The sequence below is a fragment of the Alnus glutinosa genome, chromosome 3 (genome assembly GCF_958979055.1).
Source record: "Alnus glutinosa chromosome 3, dhAlnGlut1.1, whole genome shotgun sequence".
In the NCBI taxonomy this organism is placed as follows: domain Eukaryota; kingdom Viridiplantae; phylum Streptophyta; class Magnoliopsida; order Fagales; family Betulaceae; genus Alnus; species Alnus glutinosa.
In genome coordinates, this window is record NC_084888.1 from 14,972,226 (window position 1) to 14,992,986 (window position 20,761).

Consider the following 20,761-nt stretch of genomic DNA (forward strand, 5'->3'; position numbering starts at 1 on the left):
ATTTAACAGAAAATTCTAATAGAGAGGTAAAATTAAAAAAGAAAAAAAAGAAAAAAAAAGAAAAAAAAAAGAAAAAGAAATATGAAAAAAATAAATTGAAAACTTTTTAAGGTCAGGGAATATTGCAAATATGACGGAAATTTAAAGAGGTGGTGTCATTCACATTGTATCCATTAAGTTTTATCCAAAAAAAATAATAATAATTGTCTTAGTCTGAAGGGATGTGAGGCGCCAAAAGTTTTATTCATTAGATTTTGGAGTCAACAAAGTGTTTTGTTCTCAAGTTGTACGTAATGGCTAAAGACAGAAGACAGACCCTAGCGCGTACGTAGTGCATGCATGGACAGCAGGCAAATGGCAATTCAAGGAGGCCTAGGCCGGCTAATTTTAAAATTTATATATTTAGTTGCCCTAGACATTCACAAAATAAAAAGATGGCTCATTAATAGCTTTAAATAATCCAACGTATTTTATTGTATTAAATTTGATTTCCTCATACAAGCTTTTCTCAGTTTTTTTTTTTTTTTTTTTCAAAGCTTCTCGATCGATCACTTTCTTTCCCCATTTGTCAGCAAATCATCAATACTTACATAGATTTTTTTTATTTTTTTTTTAGGTTGTCATCAAATCCTGAATTAATAATGCTTGAGACTTCATCGATCCACGGGTGAACAGACCTCAACATCCAACAATGAATAAAAACCAAATTATAGATGCAACCAAATTAATTGAATTTAATTTAAGTATACCATTTTGTTTTCCGGTGCATATTTTTCCGGCTTAAAAAAATAAAATAAAATAAAAATAGTCTTTCCGTTGTTTTTCTTGGCCGCCTTCAAATCACGTAAATTAAGGTCGTAAAATCAAAGGTGGCGGAAATGTGAAACATTTATTGACATTTTTTCCAATAGCAGAAATTTCATGTTTCTTTGAAATGGTATACCTAAATCCAAATGGGCAAAATGCTTAAGTTGGAAATTTCTCAATGGCTCATTCAATTGGTTGTTTGTTCAAACATATCATTTTTTGTGCATTGATGTGTCATTGCTGGCCTACGGCTCACTGTGATATTAGAGAAAGGTAAATAAAAAATTATTTTCTCCTTTCTATTTATTTCATTTGCTGGATTCTAGATGTTCAATCATGCTACCGTATGTTGCATACTTTCAACATACCATTGTGATTATATAGGGAAATTAGGTAAGGACATTACAAAAACTCCAAGATTTAGTGTGGCTTGAATAGTGTCCTTTTTTTGGTAAAAAAATGACACTATTTATTTTACGTCGCTTAAATAGTGTCGGCTGGAAAACGACGTAGGGTTTGGACTCCAAATTAACGTCGTTTGCTGTTCAAATGACTCTAATTAAAGGCACTTGTGTTCAAACTACATTAATCATTTAGAGTCGTTTGAAAAGTGAACGACACTAATTAAACTATTAGTGTCGTTTGAATAGTAAAACAACATTTAATCATTTAGTTTTGTTTAAACAGTAGAATAGTAAACGATTAGTGTCATTTTACTGTACAAACAACATTAATCTGAATAATTAATTAAAAAAAAATAAAAGAAGGAAAAGAGAAAGGGAAAAAAAAAAAATGGTGAGGTGCATTACGTAGAAGGAGAGAGAAGAAGAAAAGAAAAAAAAAATATAGGGGCAGTACGTTGGTCGTGAGAGGGGGAGAGAAGAAAAAAAAAGAAGAAGAAGAAGAATGTTGGGAAATATTCTCAACAGTTAATAAATAGGCTTATCTATAACTACAAGGCCAACTACGCGATCTACCAGATGACGAGTCAGAGCCCAAGCCCATCCAGGAAAAACCTGCGAGAAGCCATGGACATATCAAGATCCCGAGATACTCAGAAGTATCCCAGGAATATCAAGGTCCCGAGAATATCTCGAAGATATCAAGATCCCGATATGCCCGAAAGTATCTCGGAGATGTCAAGACCCAAGATCCCAGAATTGTAGCTAGGGATCCCAGATAGCTCGGGATTATTCCTCAGAATCAAAGAATTGGTTTCCTCCACATCTGGAAGGAACGGTTCAAGTCCCTGCCACTATAAATATGTACAAACCATCATGTATTCTCTAGTTGATATGATTATTATTGAGACTTGATATACTTTCTCCCCAAAACCCCAAAAATTGACTTAAGCACGGAGTGAGACTAGCTGGCACCCGTAACAAGCTCATTTACAGGTCTTCATTGTTTTACGGTGAAGAGGGGAGAATTCTCTAAAAGCTCATGTCATCGTACTGAAACTGTCTTAACAATAAAGGAAAATAAAGAAGAAAGGAGAGGGAGAGAAGGAGAAAACAAAGAAAAAAAGAAAAAGAAGGATGCGTGATAGGGAGGGAGAGAAGGAGAAAACAAAAAAAAAGAAGGATGCGTGATAGGGAGAGAGAGAGAGAGAGACGGAGGGGGGGGGGGGGGGAGAATAATATTTAGATATAAAGGATTTTAGTGTCGTTTGAACAGTAAACGACGCAATATAGCTCTGGTTTGTACAAGCGACAATAACTCAAGCAACACTAAACACCCTTTTTTCTTTTTCTTTTTTTTGTAGTGTGACCCTCCTGTGTTTTTGGCCATTTTGACATTAAAATCTTGAGAAAAAATTTCAATTTTAATTTGATTACCTACATTTATACGTTGAATTGGTGTTAACGATGCTCATCGAATTGAAAACATTTATGGGAATGAAACTACACATTTATTGGTTGCAGTTTGTGTACAAATTTATTTCATTTGAAGCTTCTATTTAAGGTAGGTTTGGTGTAATACCCCGTATTTTAAATGTGAATATTTATGAAAATAAATATTCATTAGCTTTATAAACTTCGATTTTATAGAATAGGAAATATTATTGTACTTTAATAATATCACCGGATAATTAAATAGACAGACTAGTATATTAAGTAGTTAAATTAGAGTAACATTATTAGTATAATAATATTACTAGTTCGATAGGCGTTATTACAATATTAATTGATGTGTAATATTTATCATTGTGTATAAATACTATTTGGCATAATATTATTCAGTATAATAATATTATCCATGTAATAATATTGTTGAGAAAATAATATTAATAATGAAAGAAACTAGACTCTAATCGGACTTAAAATTATAATATTAAAGAGTTTGATTAAAATAGTAAGAACCCTATACAAAAATATCTTACTAAGTTTTGTATAAAAATATCTAAGAATAATAACATCTAAAAGATTAACTTAAGATATTTTATAAATTAAATCTTATAATAATACAAAATTTATCAAGTAAGTTAAGTTAACTTAATTAACAAGTTGTAAAGAAAAAATATCTTACAACTTGCATTGTGCAAGTTGTTTCCACGCCTATTTAATCTCTTCAGCAAACTCTCTTCTGTCTTCTCCTTTTATTCTTTCTTCTCTCCTTCTCTTTTCCTTTTATTTTCTTCTTCCTCACTTCCTCTTTCTGTCTCGCCCAAACACACACACAGAGCAGAGAGAGGGCACACAGAGAGATGAGGGAACCGGTGGGGGAGAATCAGACCTGGAGAGAGAGAGAGAGAGAGAGAGAGAGAAAGAGATTGAGACTGAGGGAGAGATCCAGCAAAGAGAGAGACATGCAGAGAGAGAGAGATAGTGAGAGATCAGGAGAAAGAGAGAGATCGATGGGAGAGAGAGAGGACCCGATCTTTGGTGGGTCTGTGCAGAGAAGGCCGGAGGTGCGATTCTCGGTGGAACCCAAGCCGATTTTCGGCCAACTGTAGAGGACTCGTAGCAGACCCAGGCTGAGCCAGAACCGGTTTCCGGTGGGTTTTCTAGTGGGTTCGACAGTGGGATGATTTTCGGTAGATTTTCTATAAAAATTCTCAAGGTAAATCCTATGATTCAATTTAATTTATCAGTTTATTATTGTTGATTTATAGTTGATTGGGTATCTTGGATTTGTGGTGTTTGACCGGTTGGGTGATGTTCAAGCAATGTGGTGTTGGTAGATTGTTAGTTGGGTTTTCATGGGTGTTTGATGTAGTTATTTTGGTTCTGAACAGGTTGGGTAGGAATCTTTTGTCTTTTGAAATTCCACACCGAATGGGTAATTTGATTTGGATCGTTTTGGTGAAGAATTTTTTAGAAAGACTGAATGGGTTTCTCTATGTTTTGGGTGATTCTGACTTTGTAAAATTCTGAGTTCTTATTTTGTTTCATTTTTGTGGTTGTTTATGGAGTTGTGTGTGATTTTCTGGAGTTTTGGATGGAGAAACCAGTTAGATGTTATGATTTGTTAAGCAAATGTGAATTTCCTATGGATGATCGAATCTATTAAAATTTTGGTTGATTTGTATGAAGTTTTTGATGAATTTTCTAGTAGTATCACTGGATGTATATGGCTAAAAACTGAATATATGGACAAGTTTGGAAAATCAAAACTGTAAGGGAACTTAATATGAGTGTATCTTTAATTTCTTTTACCGATGGCTTATTGAGTTTGTTAAAAGGAAATTATGGGCTTTTTTTTTTTTATGTGTTTGGAGGTAGATTTGACCGATTAAAATTGAAGAGTTGTGATTGAATTGTGGTTGATTATATGATATTGGATTTGGTGATACTATGTGATTGGAATTCCTAGGTTGTGGGTAGCCGATTGTGGAGGACTTTTAGTAGTAAAAACATAGTAAATATTGAAGGTTTTAGACATTAATTTCTGTTTGAATTGTTGATTTCATTTAGTTAAGTTGAGAATAAATTCTGGGTTTGTTTTAATTTTTTAGGTAGAGAAACTGAATGAGTTTCTTTAGCCTATGGGGTTTGAATTATGGATTTGGAGATTTGTTGTGGTTATGTTTTTTTTGAATGATCTTGATGGGGTATTTTTGTGAAGACTTTTTGTTAATGGTCGATTAGGTTGAGACCTTGTCTATGGGAAATTTTGCTGCTGAATTCTATTATGATGCCATAAACTTCAATGAGCTCAGCTTGATATAGTATGTTTGGGGTATAGAGTGTTGGACTTGAAAATAATTTATTGACTTTGAAAACAAACCAAGTGTGTATTTGTGTGCAAACAAATATCTTAAATGCGGAATTTAAATGAGACAAGATATTTGTTACAAAGTGGAAACTCAATGAAGAGAAAAAACCACTCCGGGGTAGCCAAATCCAAGAAATCCACTATCCAAAAACAAAGCTAGTTATAAGACACTCGTACTCACATAGCCCTATGCAGTAGTCATACCTTTAACTCTGACGTGTAGCCCAACACAAACGCTTCCCAACCAGATCTTCCACCTGAAGGGTTTTTTTATGGATTCCTTTACCTTAGGGCCGACCCCTAAGATAAACTTCACATGAACACTTGAGCACACACTGGCACCGGCTTGAGAGTTAGCAGATCTTTGATTCTCCCTAAACACCCTCTCAAAGCACTATGAAATTCTGTATCGAATTCTGTACAAAACACAAGCCTAAATCCCCCTTTATATAGGCTTTACAAATCCTTTTTCAACTCAGATTTAGACTCTAGGACGCGCCCATCCGGACGATTTTCTCGGCTGTTTGGACGTTTCTCGTGGCCTTCCGGACAATTAGGTTGTAGCATTTTTTGTTAGCTTTCCAACGACACCAATTTCATCCCAATCTGATATTTGAGCAGAAAGTTATGATCAAAATACTGGAGGGCGTCCAGACAGCTTGACCGATCATCCAGACGATCAACTTCTGCTGCACGTAATTTCCGTAATAAGGCTTTGAGCGTCCGGACTCTGAAGGCTGATGTCCAAACGGTTGAACTTGATATGCACTACTTGCCTTATAGAGGACATCGTCCGGACGGTTACAGTCGTCTTCCCATAACTGTATCTTGAGGCAGAAACCCTTATGCTTATCAAACACTTAATGGCGTCCGGATGGTATTGCCACGTTGTCCGGACGGATGCACTTGAACACTGGATTCTTCTCGAACTCTTAATAGAGTCCGGACGATTTGCCATTACGTCCGGACGGATGCAATCTTGAACAGTTCGAAGTTTCTAGACACTGATGGGCCTCTAGACGAAAAGTTCTCGTCGTCCGGGCGGATGTTGCTAACTGAAGAGCGTCCGGACGGGATCACACATCGTCCGGATAGTTGCTTGGGATCCGACTTCTCTGAGTTGGAATCCATATAGAATCTTCCTTGAACACTGAAATAGCCTTCATGAAGCTTGTGACACTTGCAACTTGTCATAATACGGCTCTTTCCACATCAGAGAAATAAACTCTGAATATCTGAAGACTGAAATATACGGCATCCCTGTGAAAGTAGCAACATTACATAATAGTGATTTTGTCAACATAATGCAGCCAATAAAAAATTAACAAGACTAATGATTAGATAATTCAAGGGAGTTACTGTTTTTGGGAGGGGATTTTATGTGGTTTAGGCCAAATGAGTTCATATTGAAATTTCTAGAATGTTGATGATTTAGTCTACTAAGTAGTAATGTTGATTTATAAATATAGATATGTAATATAATTTGGAGATCTATGGTTACATGTTATAGCATACCTTAGTTTAAGTTTTAGGCTTCAAATTTTAGAATATTTCTCTAAACTTCTTCTTGCAATTTATATAGGTAGAAGGTCAACTCTGACACTAATGGCAAATCCAGGTAAGGGAACACAACCTTAAAACACCGGTGAAATTTTAATAGAACTTTTTCAAGAGAAAAAGTCGGAGATTTTCCTAAAACTTTTACTTCTTTATATTACTTGTTTTTTTTTAAATTCTGTCATGATATTACTCCTATTATCAAAGGTGATTGAGAATTCATGTGATTATATGATGTAGATAAAATTATAGCTCTCAAAGTATGAATTGTGAATAAGTTACATGTGCACCATAAAAATGAAGTTGATGAAATTATGGTTCTCGAAATGTATATGTGTTATATATGATTCCATGACATTATGTATAGTTGTATTTGTGCAGCATATCGTATATGTTGCATTGCTTCATGTGAGCGAAAAATGATGGCATCATCGTAATTATATGTGCATATATTATACAAAATTTTACCCCACGGCAACATTGTGTTATGATCCGGATCCATATGGGTAGCCCGTATATGTGCATATATCTTCACCTAGGGAAGTTTCTAGCCCGTCAGCTCTCCCCTATGACGACAGGATGAGCAATTAGGTCCTTCGGGATCGGTCCTTTAGGACGTGCCAAACGTAACGTGCGCCGCTCACGGCTAAATAGCGGAGGTGGGCCGATGGAGGGTAAAACTTACATGCTGCATAAATGATTCATGCATCATTCTGCATTTGATCTAATTATATGTCATTTAACTGTTTATTTACTTGCTAAATTATTTGAACTCTATTTAGAATTCCTGAAAATAAAAATATCATACTCTTGTTCGTTATGCTTTCCTTATTGAGTTGTCAAATTCACCACTTTTCCCCCCAAATCTTTTCTAAAAACACAGTAAGACGGAGTCATTTCTTTGTAATGGCGTAGACCTTGCTCAGAGCAATAGATCGTTGAGGATCGACCTAACCTTTATATTGTATTGTGCGTCTCTTTTTGAAATTCATGGCATTGTAAAGAATGATTAATAAGCATAAATAATAAAATAGGAAGTTACAATCTAGATGTTGTAAATGTATGCTTTCATTTAAATGTTTTTAACAATCAAGTTCGTGTTTCCCCTTATATTCCAAAATGGGGGCGTGACATTTGGCTAATTTAATTTTATTTTGAATTGACTATTAAATGTTTAATATTGGTTAATTTACTTTTATTTTGAACACGAGTCGAATTCAAGCTTATTATTTAGCTAGATATTCTGTTTAAGCTTGGCTCATTTATTTTTTGAAAGAATTTGTGCTTGTTCATGAGATGATCAATTAACTTCTTCATTTCTTATATAAGTAAATATTATGATTATTTATTTTTCGTAAATCCATATTAATCAAGGTATCATTAGTTAATTAATTATTGTTAAAATTTTGAGTGAATTAAATAAATTAACTTGAATCTTAAATAATTCAATATCGAGTTTATGTTAGTTTAATTGTATGTGTATAAATTCATGATGTACATTACACACACATATATCCATACAAACACACAAACACAAATATCTCTAAAACTAGACTCATAGTAACAATAATTCAAGTTATATCTATTAGAGTGTACATGCGAATGCAGTTATTTACAATATTCGAATTTGTATGGATTTCGCTTTTAGATATCTGCATCTGCATATACATAATTTTTTACTAATCGCATCTACACAGTTATTGTGGTTATTATCCGCTATCTGCATATTAGAAATGAATGCCTTCTTTGGATCTCTATTAGGGCCTATTTTAAATGATTTGACAAATAATCTATGCCGATTTTTAGTGTTTTTTGCTTGTTTAAATTTTTTTAAGCTCTAATCTTTTGAAAATATATTGATTTCACATTACTTTTGTCTTTTTGCCCAAACGTTACATGAGAAAGTAACACAGCCAATAAAACCAATGTCAACATAACCTATACCTAATCCAAAACGACGTCAATTTGGTATTAAACAATATATATATATAGAAAGGGTTTGCGGATGCGATTAATATCCGTTATTCGTATACCCTAAAACTGTTATCCGCATATGTAATTGGTGCTTTTTACTAATCGCATCCACATCCCCATCCCCATGTGCGAATAACAGATAGTGAATAGTGGATAGTTGCAAATAACGGATGCGAACGATTATTATACATCTGCATGCACACCCCTACTACTACTCATTTTTTGTTTTTACCTAAAAGTTATAATTGTGGTTTTTATATTCATTTATGTTAGTTATTTGACAGAAAAGCTGACAAAGGTTTTGATTTTAGAGTGAACTCAAAATCGTTTAGACTCGACTTGACTCGTATAACTTTATTTTTAATAATTTTGTTGTGTTATTTAACTTTGTAATGTACATTTTAAGTACTTAAAAAGATAAAAGGAATTCTCTTTCAATAGTAATAGATATAGTTTGAATTATTGTGATTGTGAGTCATGATACCAATATATGTGTGGGCTTATGTGTAGATGAATGTATTTATGTGTGTGTATAATAAATTTATATATATATATATATATATATATTCGAGATTTGATAGTTTAAGATTAAAGTTAATTTATCTAATTAACTCAAATAATAAAATCTTAACAATAATTATTTAACTAATGATTACTATGAATTTATGAACAAAAAAAAAAAAGGTTAATTGAGCAGCTAATGAACAAGGTTGAGATCGTTTGAAAAATAAATGAGCAGAGCTCAAATAGATTATCTAACTAAATAATAAGCTCGAGCTAAACTCGTGTTCGAAATAAAATAAAACGAATCAAACTTCAACATTTAATACTCAATTCGATTCGGCTCGATTACATCCCTAGTGGCAATGAATCAATTTCGTGTAGCCGAACCAAGCCGTGGCCACCACTTATGAGTATTTTGCATGTTGGTTGCCTAATCATTTTGAGGCCCAAAATTAGTTCTATTTTACACTTGGTGAATAAAAAATTCATAGCCCATTGATAAGGCCTCTTCCGGCAAACCAATAGAAGCAAAAACTATCAAATATATTTCAAAAGACGAGATATGCTCTCTCTCCCAATTTATCTGCAATTTCACTTGTCCTTTCCTCTTTAGGCAGGGGAATTGCGATCCTAATTATTCTATTTCATGCTAATGGGCATGCCCTTTATAGACATGACAATTGTTTGACAAAAGGGGCTTCTAATGACAGCAATTGAATTTGTGCATGGACATGCATTAGCCTTGATGATGCTGACAATTGTGTTAGTTGAATTAGTCCAATGCAAGACACACAATGTGGTATCCTTGTAAGATTTTATCTCCATATATGGCCTATATGCCACGTAAGGAAGCATTTATTAATAATTTAATAAATAAATAGTATATGCGGTATTACGGTTAGGTAATTTAATTAATTAAATTACCGTAATGGAATCGATTAATTGATTTAAAATCAATTAATAATATTATTTCCTTGATGGGAGGAACAATACGGTATTTACCATATTTGAGGGTTCCTGACCTAGCCTATAAATAAACAGCATGTGTACACTATCAGTACGGCAATACAGTCATAGGCATAGGTTAGAAGATCTCTCAAATAATGTTTTCTTGTTCTTCAAATGGATCGTGGAAACGCTTGAGCAAATATGGCTAGAGGTAAGCCTGAATCCTGTCTTATTCGTTTTCCACTGCGCATGTTAGATTAAGTAATATGTTGATTATTTCTAACATGTGGTATCAGAGCCACTTCTATGCTATTTTGCTTAGCATCAAGTTTTGTTGAATCCATAATTTCTGTGAACATAATCTATTTTTATTGTTCACATATGGTTGTTAAACATATTTTTGTGAACATATTTTTGTTCAGTCCAGTATTTTTGTGAACATAATTTGTTCATGTATAACATATGGTTATTAGTTTTTTCAACATGTTGTTTGTTCCATTGTTCCATATAGAACAAAATTCAGCCTGTTATTATTATTGTTCATGAACTGTACGTGTTCGTGTTTCGAATCTGTGCATAAGAGAATGGTTAGAGATTGCAGTAAAACACCATACTTGCAGCGAACCAGTTGCCATGAAACCTCCACTGCCCGATCTCTTCTCTACCATCGGCAGGATCGCCACCGGCATACAGTAGGCGCCGGCCCGTCGTGGCCGGCGTCGTTTGTCGAAGGAGAGGCCGCTTCCAGCGGCCTCCCTCTTCATTGGGACTGGTGGCCCTCACGGGTCGCCTGGTTCCTGGAACGAAGGGACCGGCCCGTAAGGGCCGGCGTTGTTCTGGGTGGAAGAAGCCGCTGCAAGCGGCCTCTTCCCCGTCACAAGAATTGGCGGCCCGTAAGGGCCTCCTGGTTCCTGGGCAATTGACGACCCTTCTGGGTCGCCGTGGCTGCTGAGCAGCGGCCCCTCGTGGCCGCTGCATAAGGTGGCAGCGCTAAGGGCGACGGCCGGCTCTGGTAATAATAAAAATAAAAATAAAAAAATAAAAAAAAAAATAAAAATAAAAAATAAAAAACTGAAGAAGAAGGAGAAGGAGAAACGGCGCAGGTGCAAAGGTTTTACGGGTCGGGTTGTGGGCAGGGTTTCAACCCATCATGCAATCCAGGTCGGGTCAGCATATGTGTATTTTCGGGTCATTTTTTGGCATCCGGGGTTAAGGTTTCGACCCATAAAGAAATGCGGGTCGGGTCGGGTTTAAAAACCCATGAGTCCAACCCGATACCAAGTGGGTTGACCCATTCGGGTCAGCCCAATCCAAGTGCTAACCCATTGGGTCAGCCCAAGAGGCCCTATTCAAATTAAAAAAATAAAAAAAGAAAAAAAAGAAAAGGGGCCCATTTAAGTGGGTTTGACCCAGCCCTATAAAAAGATCAACTAGCCCATTGCAACAGCCCATCAAGTTCTTTTTAAAAAGGGAAATTTAGGCCTTATGGTGTTTAGAACTTGGGTTCACCAAGTGTAAAGGGCCTTGGCCACCTACTAAACCATTGGGCCATTTTTTTTATTATGTCCTCATATTGCAGTTTTATTCCACTTATTATTTACAGTGTTGTATTTTAAGATTATTATTTCTTTAATACATATATTGAGGAATATATTTTAATTGTTGAATTTATATTGTTATATATAAATTGTTTGATGCCTAGAGACCTAAGAATAATTAACAATACCATATACGCTGGTGTGTTTACAGTAATATCCAAGAATGCAATGTCTAGAAAAGTTCTGGCAAGGAAAGTCTTGGGATTTAAGTGTGTCCAAGTGACCCCCCTCACTTTCCTGGGAACTCACCTGGTTGCACATTGAAAAATGCTGTTTACCCTATTTAGGTATTGGTTTGTTATATTCCTGGGGCTATTAAGGGAGCATCTATAAAGTTGTTAGATGTTAATGAAGAAGCAATTATCATATTGATTTTGGGGAGCCACAGCATCCCAAATTTGGATGATAATTGCATCAAGATTACACACACGTAATTATCATTATGATTTTGGGGAGCCACAGCATCCCGATTTTTAATGATAATTACATCAGGATTACACATATGAACATCATAAAGAATTTTGTTAGATGTTCATAAACTGCAGATTGATTATTATGATTTTTGGGAGAGCCACAGCTTCTCGATTTTATAATAATCGCATAAAGATCGTACACGTGAACTTCATATAGAAAAATTAACATCGTCTTGTAATTAATTCATAAATTTAATTACTTATCCCCAAAGGGAAGTTTTTATTTTTATGACTTAATTAGAATAAGATAACAAATTTAGTATTAAAAGTAAAATTTCTTTCGGTTGCCCAAAGGTACAAAGAATTTTATTTATTAATATTTAAATTTGCTTTAGTTTTATTAATAAAGAGTAAATTTCATGCGTGATGCAACCTTTGCCCAAAGGTAGGTTGAAATTTACTATTTAAATTGGCATTGGCTAATTTAAAATAAAGTTGACATCGTCTTGTAGTTAATTCATAAATTTAATTACTTATCCCCAAAGGGAAGTTTTTATTTTTATGACTTAATTAGAATAAGATAACAAATTTAGTATTAAAAGTAAAATTTCTTTCGGTTGCCCAAAGGTACGAAGAATTTTATTTATTAATATTTATATTTGCTTTAGTCTTATTAATAAAGAGTAAATTTCATGCGTGATGCAACCTTTGCCCAAAGGTAGGTTGAAATTTACTATTTAAATTGGCATTAGCTAATTTAAAATAAAGTTGACATCGTTTTGTAGTTAATTCATAAATTTAATTACTTATCCCCAAAGGGAAGTTTTTATTTTTATGACTTAATTAGAATAAGATAACAAATTTAGTATTAAAAGTAAAATTTCTTTCGGTTGCCCAAAGGTACGAAGAATTTTATTTATTAATATTTAAATTTGCTTTAGTCTTATTAATAAAGAGTAAATTTCATGTGTGATGCAACCTTTGCCCACAGATAGGTTGAAATTTACTATTTATTATTTAAATTGGCATTGGTCAATTTAAAATAAAGTTACTTCATAGCATTAAAGTATTTTTATTTTTTGTGATTGCAGCTATTCTTGTTACTCTACCTTTTGGTGGTTTTATATTCCAATACATTATGGTAATATTTTTCTGACTGGAAAAGGATTGATATGCCTTTTCATTTGAGTGTTTCTAATTCCATTATGGGAATGAAGGATATTGTAGTTTAGCTTAAGTCCCTAAAGATTGAGATTTTTGAGTCATTATTGGTCATTTTATTTATTTGAATTCTTTCTTCTAAGTGTAGAATTTTATCTTGTAACACACGTAAGGATAAATGGTTAGTAAATAAACTTCCAACCATGTATGTTCAAGGATATGAGAGAATTTATAAAGTGTTCATATGATTACTCATGTCAAGGGAAGGACCAATAAATGCAATCATGTCCAACACTTAAAGCATGAGAATAAGGTGCCAATAAAGTATTATGGCAATCAAGATACCTATTTCTCATGCAATAAGGAAAAATAAGGGCATATAAAGAAAGATTGCATGAAGTATAAGAAATGACTTAAAATAAAGATAATCTCATATATCTGATATGTTGTGAATCTCTTTTAGTGACTCATTCAAATTTATTGTGGATTGTTTATGGTTTAACAATCCACGTTGTCAACACAAATGCAGAGTCTTTTTAAAGTGAATAACTCGTGTTTATAATTTGAGGTTGTTGGGATCTATAGGTTAATTTTGAAATTCAGTTATAATTTTTACCTCAAAAATGATTTATATTCCATAATCTTTTAGAAATTTATTTTTCTAGTTTGACTTGTTAAAAATTTCAATTTTATTTTAAACTTGAAATTTTTCTTATTTTTGGTGGAATATTGGTTGGGGTTTATTTAAGGTATATTTAAAATTGACCTATATCCCAACTTTTGAAACAAAATTATTTGTTTGTCTCTGCGTACTGATGTTGACGTAAAGTAGAGTCTTTTGAGAATTTTAAAAAAATGCTCTTGTTATGGCTTTGGAGATTGAAATATATCTCTATACAACAAATAAAAGTCGGTAATTTACTGACTATGGTTCTTGTGTGGGCTGCATAAGGGAAAGCATACCAACAAGACCACTAAAGGTGCCAAAGAGAGCATTTTGAGATTCTTGAGATCATGTACATTGAAATGTGTTGACATTTTCATACTCATTGCCTAAATGGTCAGAGATATTTTTTTATCTCTTTTAGTGATGACCATATAAAGTTTATATATCTCTATCTTCTAAATATTAAAGCTGGGGTATTGAATGCTTTCAATATCTATAAGGAAGAAGAAGAGAAACAATATGAAGATCATAAAATCTAATATAGGCATAGAGTATTAAGGTAGGTACACACAAAGGGGAAATGATTAGTAATACTAATCTGCTATTACCCTTATAGAGTAAAGCTTTGAAGACCGTTGTGTATATGTTATACAGGATTTCATCTAAGGTTGTCCTTATGACACATTTTAAAGTATGAAATAGATGGAAGCTTAGTTTACATTATTTACACATATGGGGTTGCCTTGCTAAAGAGAGGATTTATAATCCTCGCCTTAGGAAATTAGATTCAAGGACAACCAGTGGATCTTTAATAAGCTATCTAGTAAACTTTAAAGGGTTTTAATGTTTTATTATCCTTCATATAATCCTAGAGTTGTTGATTGTAAACTTTCTAAAGGATGTAGAACCTAGTAGGAGTGCTCATTCACATAAATTGGAATTTGAGGAAGCACTAGAGTTGGCCAAATCTCCTCATCATAGAGGATAATTGATTGTATTCAGGGAAAATCAGATTGATTATCCTGAGCCACAATTATTTCTAGAACAACTAACTCATACAGAACAGGTTCAAAAGTCTATTCTCCCATTGCAAAATGCAGAGGAAGTAGAATTAAGAAAATCCTATAGAATAAGGAGATCAACAATTCTTAGTGATCATGTTGTATATCTCCCAGAGTCTGATGTTGACATTGGACATAAAGATGATCCAAATTTGTTTTCACATAATATGAGTGGAGAAAACTCCACATTGAGATTCAATGCCATGAAGTGAGAGTTAAGTCCATGGCTGAAGGGTCGAGCTAGACTCGTAGCCAATGGTTTTACTCATAAGGAAGGCATTGATTATTGTGAAACATTCTCTCCAGTGTCTAAAGATGGTTCATCAAGATGATCATAGCATTAGTAGCTTATTTTTGATCTAGAGCTACATCAAGTGGATGCAAAAACAACTTTTCTGAATGGGGATCTTAAAGACGAGGTTTACATGAAACAATCAAAAGGTTTTATAAATAACAGTCAGAAAGCATGCAAATTAAAGAATTCAATTTATGGGCTGTGATAGATCTCTCAATGGTAATATACTTTTTACAAGGTTATTGTTTATAGAAAACCTTGTTGATTAGTATATATACCTTAAGGTCAGTGGGAGTACAGTAATCTTTCTAGTCCTATATGTAGATATTATTTTTGCAAGTGGTGATTTAGGTTTGCTACATAAAGTTCACAAAACTTTGAAATGAAGGATTTGGGTGAAACCTTTTATGTCTTTTGACATAAAGATTCACAGAGACATAAAGAATATAAACATTGTCTCGGAAGGCCTACATTGAAAAAGTTTTGGGAAAATTTAGAATGAAGGATTTGCACCTTCAGTAGCAATTAAGAGGGACCAATTAAATACAGATTAATGTCCCAAAAGGTATTGGAATAAGAGCAGATGAAAAGTTTTAAGCGTCTGCATTATACATAACCATATGACTGACAATAAGTATATTGAGTCAATAAAGTGCTGCAAATAAAGTCTTGCGGTATATGCAAGGAACCAAAGTACAACTTAACCTGAGGATACACTTTCCATTTAAAGGTGGTTAGTTGTTCAGATTTGAGTTTTGCTGATTGTGTAGATAGTAGAAAGTCTACTTTAGGATATATATCCTTTTATTGAGAGATATATCTTAAAGATGCAGTATGCAGACTATGGTTGCTACGTCTACCAAGAAAGCTAAAATTCTAGCTTGCTATGAATTTAGTACACAGGCATGATGGTTGAGACATTTTGTTGAAAGTCTCAATCTTGTTGATTTTACAGTTAGACCGTAAAGATACTCTGCGGTAATTCTACTATAATCTTCTTTTATAAGAATAAAGAGTAGAAGCAAAAGTAAATCGACATCAAGTATCTCAATACGAGAAATAACATTAAGAGACATAAAGGATCTATTGAGCATATAAGTACTGAATTAATGATTGCGGATCTCATGACTTAAAGTTTACCGGTATAGAAAGAATAAAGTCATGCGGAATATATGAGACTCATTAATTCATTTTCGCTTGGTTTGTCTCTTTTTGGTCTATGGACATAAAGTTATGATAATAAAGATTTTGTGCACATTTGTTATTTTATCCATGAGGATAAATAAAGTTGGACCCGAGTGACTTATAGGAAGTTCATTCATAAAGCTTGATTATCCATAAGGTACTCATGTAAGGAGTGTTTTACATTGTGATACATGGAAGGGACGACTTAATTTTATAATGGTTTTACCGCCATGATTCATGTGGAACATTTCTTATCTGAGTGGGAGGATTCCATAAGTGATTGGCCAAACTAAAGAACCTAATACCATAAGGTTATGTGTCATAAAGGCCAAGTGGGACAATTGCATTTCAATTGATCCCCATCTGAAATTAACCTCATTGTAATTTCATGTGCTAAGGTTTAGACTTCAGAGAGAACCAAAGGCAAAAAAGGAGACCAAAATATTGGTATGCTATCTGTAAATTTTCTTTTTCTTCCTTCAATTCTATATGTTGAACATATATATATATATCCTTGATAAGCGTTGAATGTTTACATTCAAAGCCCCTTAATTTACATATGTTAAACCCTAGTTTGTGTTGTTAAATAACGTGTTAGTATGTTTTAGTGTTTCATCTCTTTTTTAGGTCTTAATTGAAAACAAGAAAAAAAGTCAACAAGATAAGCCTAATGAAGATATGAAGTTCAAGTGTTCCTGCCTAGAAGAAGAAAATCGATCAAGTATATTCGATCGATCGAAATTACATTGAGTGAAACAATCGATCGATCGACATTCGATCGATCGAAATCTACAAGGCAGAATAATTCGATCGATCGACTTCGAATATTTCAGAAAGATCTTCAGATGTCGGCAGCTTTTTGTGTGGCTCTAATTCATCCTCAAGTTGTGCAGTTCTAAACAGAAGTTGTCACCATCATTTTGTACGGCTGAGAGTGATTGTTAGAGCTAAGTTTGTTGTACCAAATCCTCTATAAATAGAGGATGGACGTGTGGGTTAAAGATATAGTTAGTTTTAGTTGATAAATTGTATTTTGAGTTTTTGTGCATCCAAGTGATGCACTCTTTTCTTCATGTTTTCCAGAGAGCTATTTTCAAGGTATGTTTGTGCTGTAAATTAGTCTAAACTCGTTTTTTATAGTAAAGTGAAGTTGGAGTTTAATTCATTCAAGTGTTCTTACTATTTTCTTTATATTTCCAGCACTTCTTTCTTCTTCTTCCTTTTGTTTTATGTTCTTTTATGTTGAAAACAATTCTGGAATCCTTAGATTCCAGAGCCCATAGCTTGTTCTTTAATGTTCTACTTAGAATTTCTTTTCTTTAAAGCTTGTTTTTGAGTATCTTTTTAGTTGTTAAGGTAGATTCAATAATTAAAGTTAGTTGTTTTTACATCTTGTTAGTGTGGGTTGTAGTTTTTATATCCTCTAGAGTAATGGGTTCTTCTTCTTCTATAAGAGAATTCCATAACTCCATGAGTAGCTAATTTAGTTGTAGGGTGTTGATGAACTCTTTCTAAGGGCCATGGGGTAGATTGTGTTGTTCTTGGATTTCCATATAAGTGTGATGATTACATAACCTAAGGATGGTTGTGTAATGGTGCTTATGACATAATTTATGTGAATTTGATAAACTCATGCTAGGGAACACATATCTCTCCACACTCTTTCTAGTTTAATTATTGCTTAAAGGTTTTTCCATTCTAGTGTAAGTTTAGGTGGAGATTATGTGTTGAACTAAGATGATTTATGCTTTTTCCATGAATGTGTATGCTTATTAATAGACCTTATAATCCATACTAGGAAGCATGAATCATTCAACCCTAGATTTGAGTTGAATGACTTGTGTATGAATAGATGGTTTATCATTGTCATTAACTAAAGTAATTTTATATTGAGGTCGTCGTGTGATTGACAATCATTACGCGCTCGTATTGCATTTGTGAAAGAAATCCGAGAGGAATACAATATACCATGTGCTTAAGGATTGAGTGAAATCAATGCCCTACACTTTCTTTATTCTTAGACTTTTCATTATTACTTGTTTAGCTTAGTGTTAGAACAAAACAAATCATCTTTTTCATAATTAAATTAGGTAACATTTTAGGTACTTCATAACTTGAACAACTTTCCAATCCTTGTGGTACGATACCCTCCTTAGTACTATACTACAAAGTCCCGTACTATTGCGAGTGGTTAAAAATATTAAAATCCACGTAGTTGTGAAAACTGATTAAGTGTAAAACCAAATTCCTATTTTTAAATCATCGGTTGGATCGCTACCAATCCTTAAAACAATTTTCTAGCTGTCCAACCATATTCATGGAGTGCAATAGCTTGATCACCAAAGGCTGATGCAAATACAACCAATGATTATTAGTCAAATTTAACAAGGTGGGGTTAAGGTTGTTTCTTTAGATCCTAAAGTTTTTGTTTCCTTTTAATTCGTTTATTCTCTTTGATCTGGACTGGGTCCATTTGTGATTTGTCCAACGCCAAAACCATGGAAAGATTTTCATGCATGCACACGATTCGCTGCGAGGCCTAAAGCATGATATAAATTTTCTTGGATGAAATGAACTATATATATATATATATATATATATATATATATATATATATATATATATATATATATATAAGATATTACAGGCATGATTTCATTCTAGAAGATCAAGAATTCAAGGCAGCTCTGGAGTAAAGAATACACTGATCAGTTAGTCTATTGTGCTTTAGTTAATCCCACCAAACTTACGACAATTGTGATCACAGTCATTCAAGGATACTTGTGGAAAAAAGCCCAAGAGGAGGCAGATTTTTTTTCGAAACAATGGCTTCGTCGAAATCTATTCAAACCTTGGAGGAGGAGGAGGCAACTTCTTTGATACAGAAAAACCAAGACTAGTTATTGTAGATGGCAGACCTTAAGTCTCAAGGAGAAAAGGATGATGTAGTAGCATCTCAACCATCCATCTCTTTCTTGGGTCCCTTGCAAAATACCTCCGCAAGAAATCCTTCCCAATCTCGGATATGCCACCTGTATAGTCCCATGCCCACTTTCTGCTAATCATACCCAAACAACCTTGGATTTCACAAAGTAGATAAGATTCTGGAGACATATAAACAGGTGTTCCTTAGAAGTCAAACCTTTTTGTCATGAGCACATTCAAATCTCCAGGAATCTTCGATAGCCCAAAGTCGGTGATCTTTTCGCTGCTTGCACCATCTGAAGCAGAGAAAACAAGAATGTTCTCTAGTTTAAGATCGCAATGAATGTAACCCTTTTCACGGATACAATGAAAGCCTTTTATAATCATTCTAGTATATTTTTGGAAGTCACGCTTATCCAACTTTCCTCCACTTTTTTTTATTAAATCATGAAGATGCGTACTCCAGAAGTAAATTATAGAGCCATAAGCCATGTTCGAACTTGAAATCGAATCCCAAACCACGAACATTCTCCGGACAAGTAACAAATTCTTGGAGAATCTTCGCCTCTTTCATAAGAGAAATAGAGTGCTCAAGAGCGGTTGACTTCACTGCAGTCTACCATTAATCTAGAAGAAAAAGAAGAACCAGTGTTTGTGGATATTGCCAAGTGCCTGGTTCCATACGATCCTCTTCCAAGAACTTGGACTTTGAACCACTTCATGAGGGTGACCAATGAATGAACGGTGGATAATGGTCTTGAATTGATGAACAACCATAAGGAAGACAATATGGAAAGTCGAGATAAGCCACATCTATCTTACATAAAAAGGAGATCGATCAACTAGAAGAAAATTGGAAACTGAGAGCATTTGTGATATGAGTAGCTCAAGTAGCAAGAACGTGAAATAGAGTGGGTGGTTTATAAAAGACATTCATAGGTGATAAGTCTCACGTTACTTACTTACTAGGTGAAACTGAGTTTTGAAAAACACTTATGTTACATTGAATATAGTTTAAGTGTGCTGATGAGATTAAAACACAACTGATCTAAACCATAATACCTTGTGACTTATATACCCTAGTTCATTGTTAGTAATGCGATTAGACATTCCATCTAATAAGACTATAACATATTAATCATGATGATCTATCTTGATCATGAAAGTAGAGCTTCTGATTGATAAGTTTTTTTAGGTAGAATTTTGATTGATAAGTTAGTGTGGTTGAATACACTAAATTGGATTGCGTGGGTTATTATTCTATAAACTATTTTAAATTGAATACTTGAACTGACGACTTCTTGTAGCATTGACTTTTAATTCTGAGATGAAAGTGAACTCAAATGTGAAGTGTAAGTTACTTCGATACATTTAGGTAGGGATGTAAACAAAGCAAAGTTACCCGTGAGCTCGTTCGGGCTCGGCTTGTACGCGACTCGGTTATTAAA

The 20,761-nt window shown here is 33.8% G+C and overlaps 1 protein-coding gene across 1 annotated transcript; it reads right to left on the minus strand.

Moving 5' to 3' along the window:
• Positions 1 to 19,307: 19,307 nt before the first annotated feature.
• On the minus strand, positions 19,308 to 19,805 carry LOC133862491 (mitogen-activated protein kinase kinase kinase 20-like). The gene is made up of 2 exons (XM_062298327.1): positions 19,531 to 19,805; positions 19,308 to 19,443 (listed from the first exon to the last, which is right to left on the minus strand). Exons 1-2 carry the CDS (start codon positions 19,803 to 19,805, stop codon positions 19,308 to 19,310), a joined length of 411 nt encoding a protein of 136 aa, XP_062154311.1.
• Positions 19,806 to 20,761: the final 956 nt, after the last annotated feature.

Coding starts and splice junctions, on each gene's coding strand:
- LOC133862491 (XM_062298327.1), bottom strand. CDS start 19,805: ATGGCTTATGGCTCTATAATTTACTTCTGGAGTACGCATCTTCATGAT. Junction 19,444..19,530: donor AATGTGCTCATGACAAAAAG/GTTTGACTTCTA, acceptor TATGATTAGCAG/AAAGTGGGCATGGGACTATA.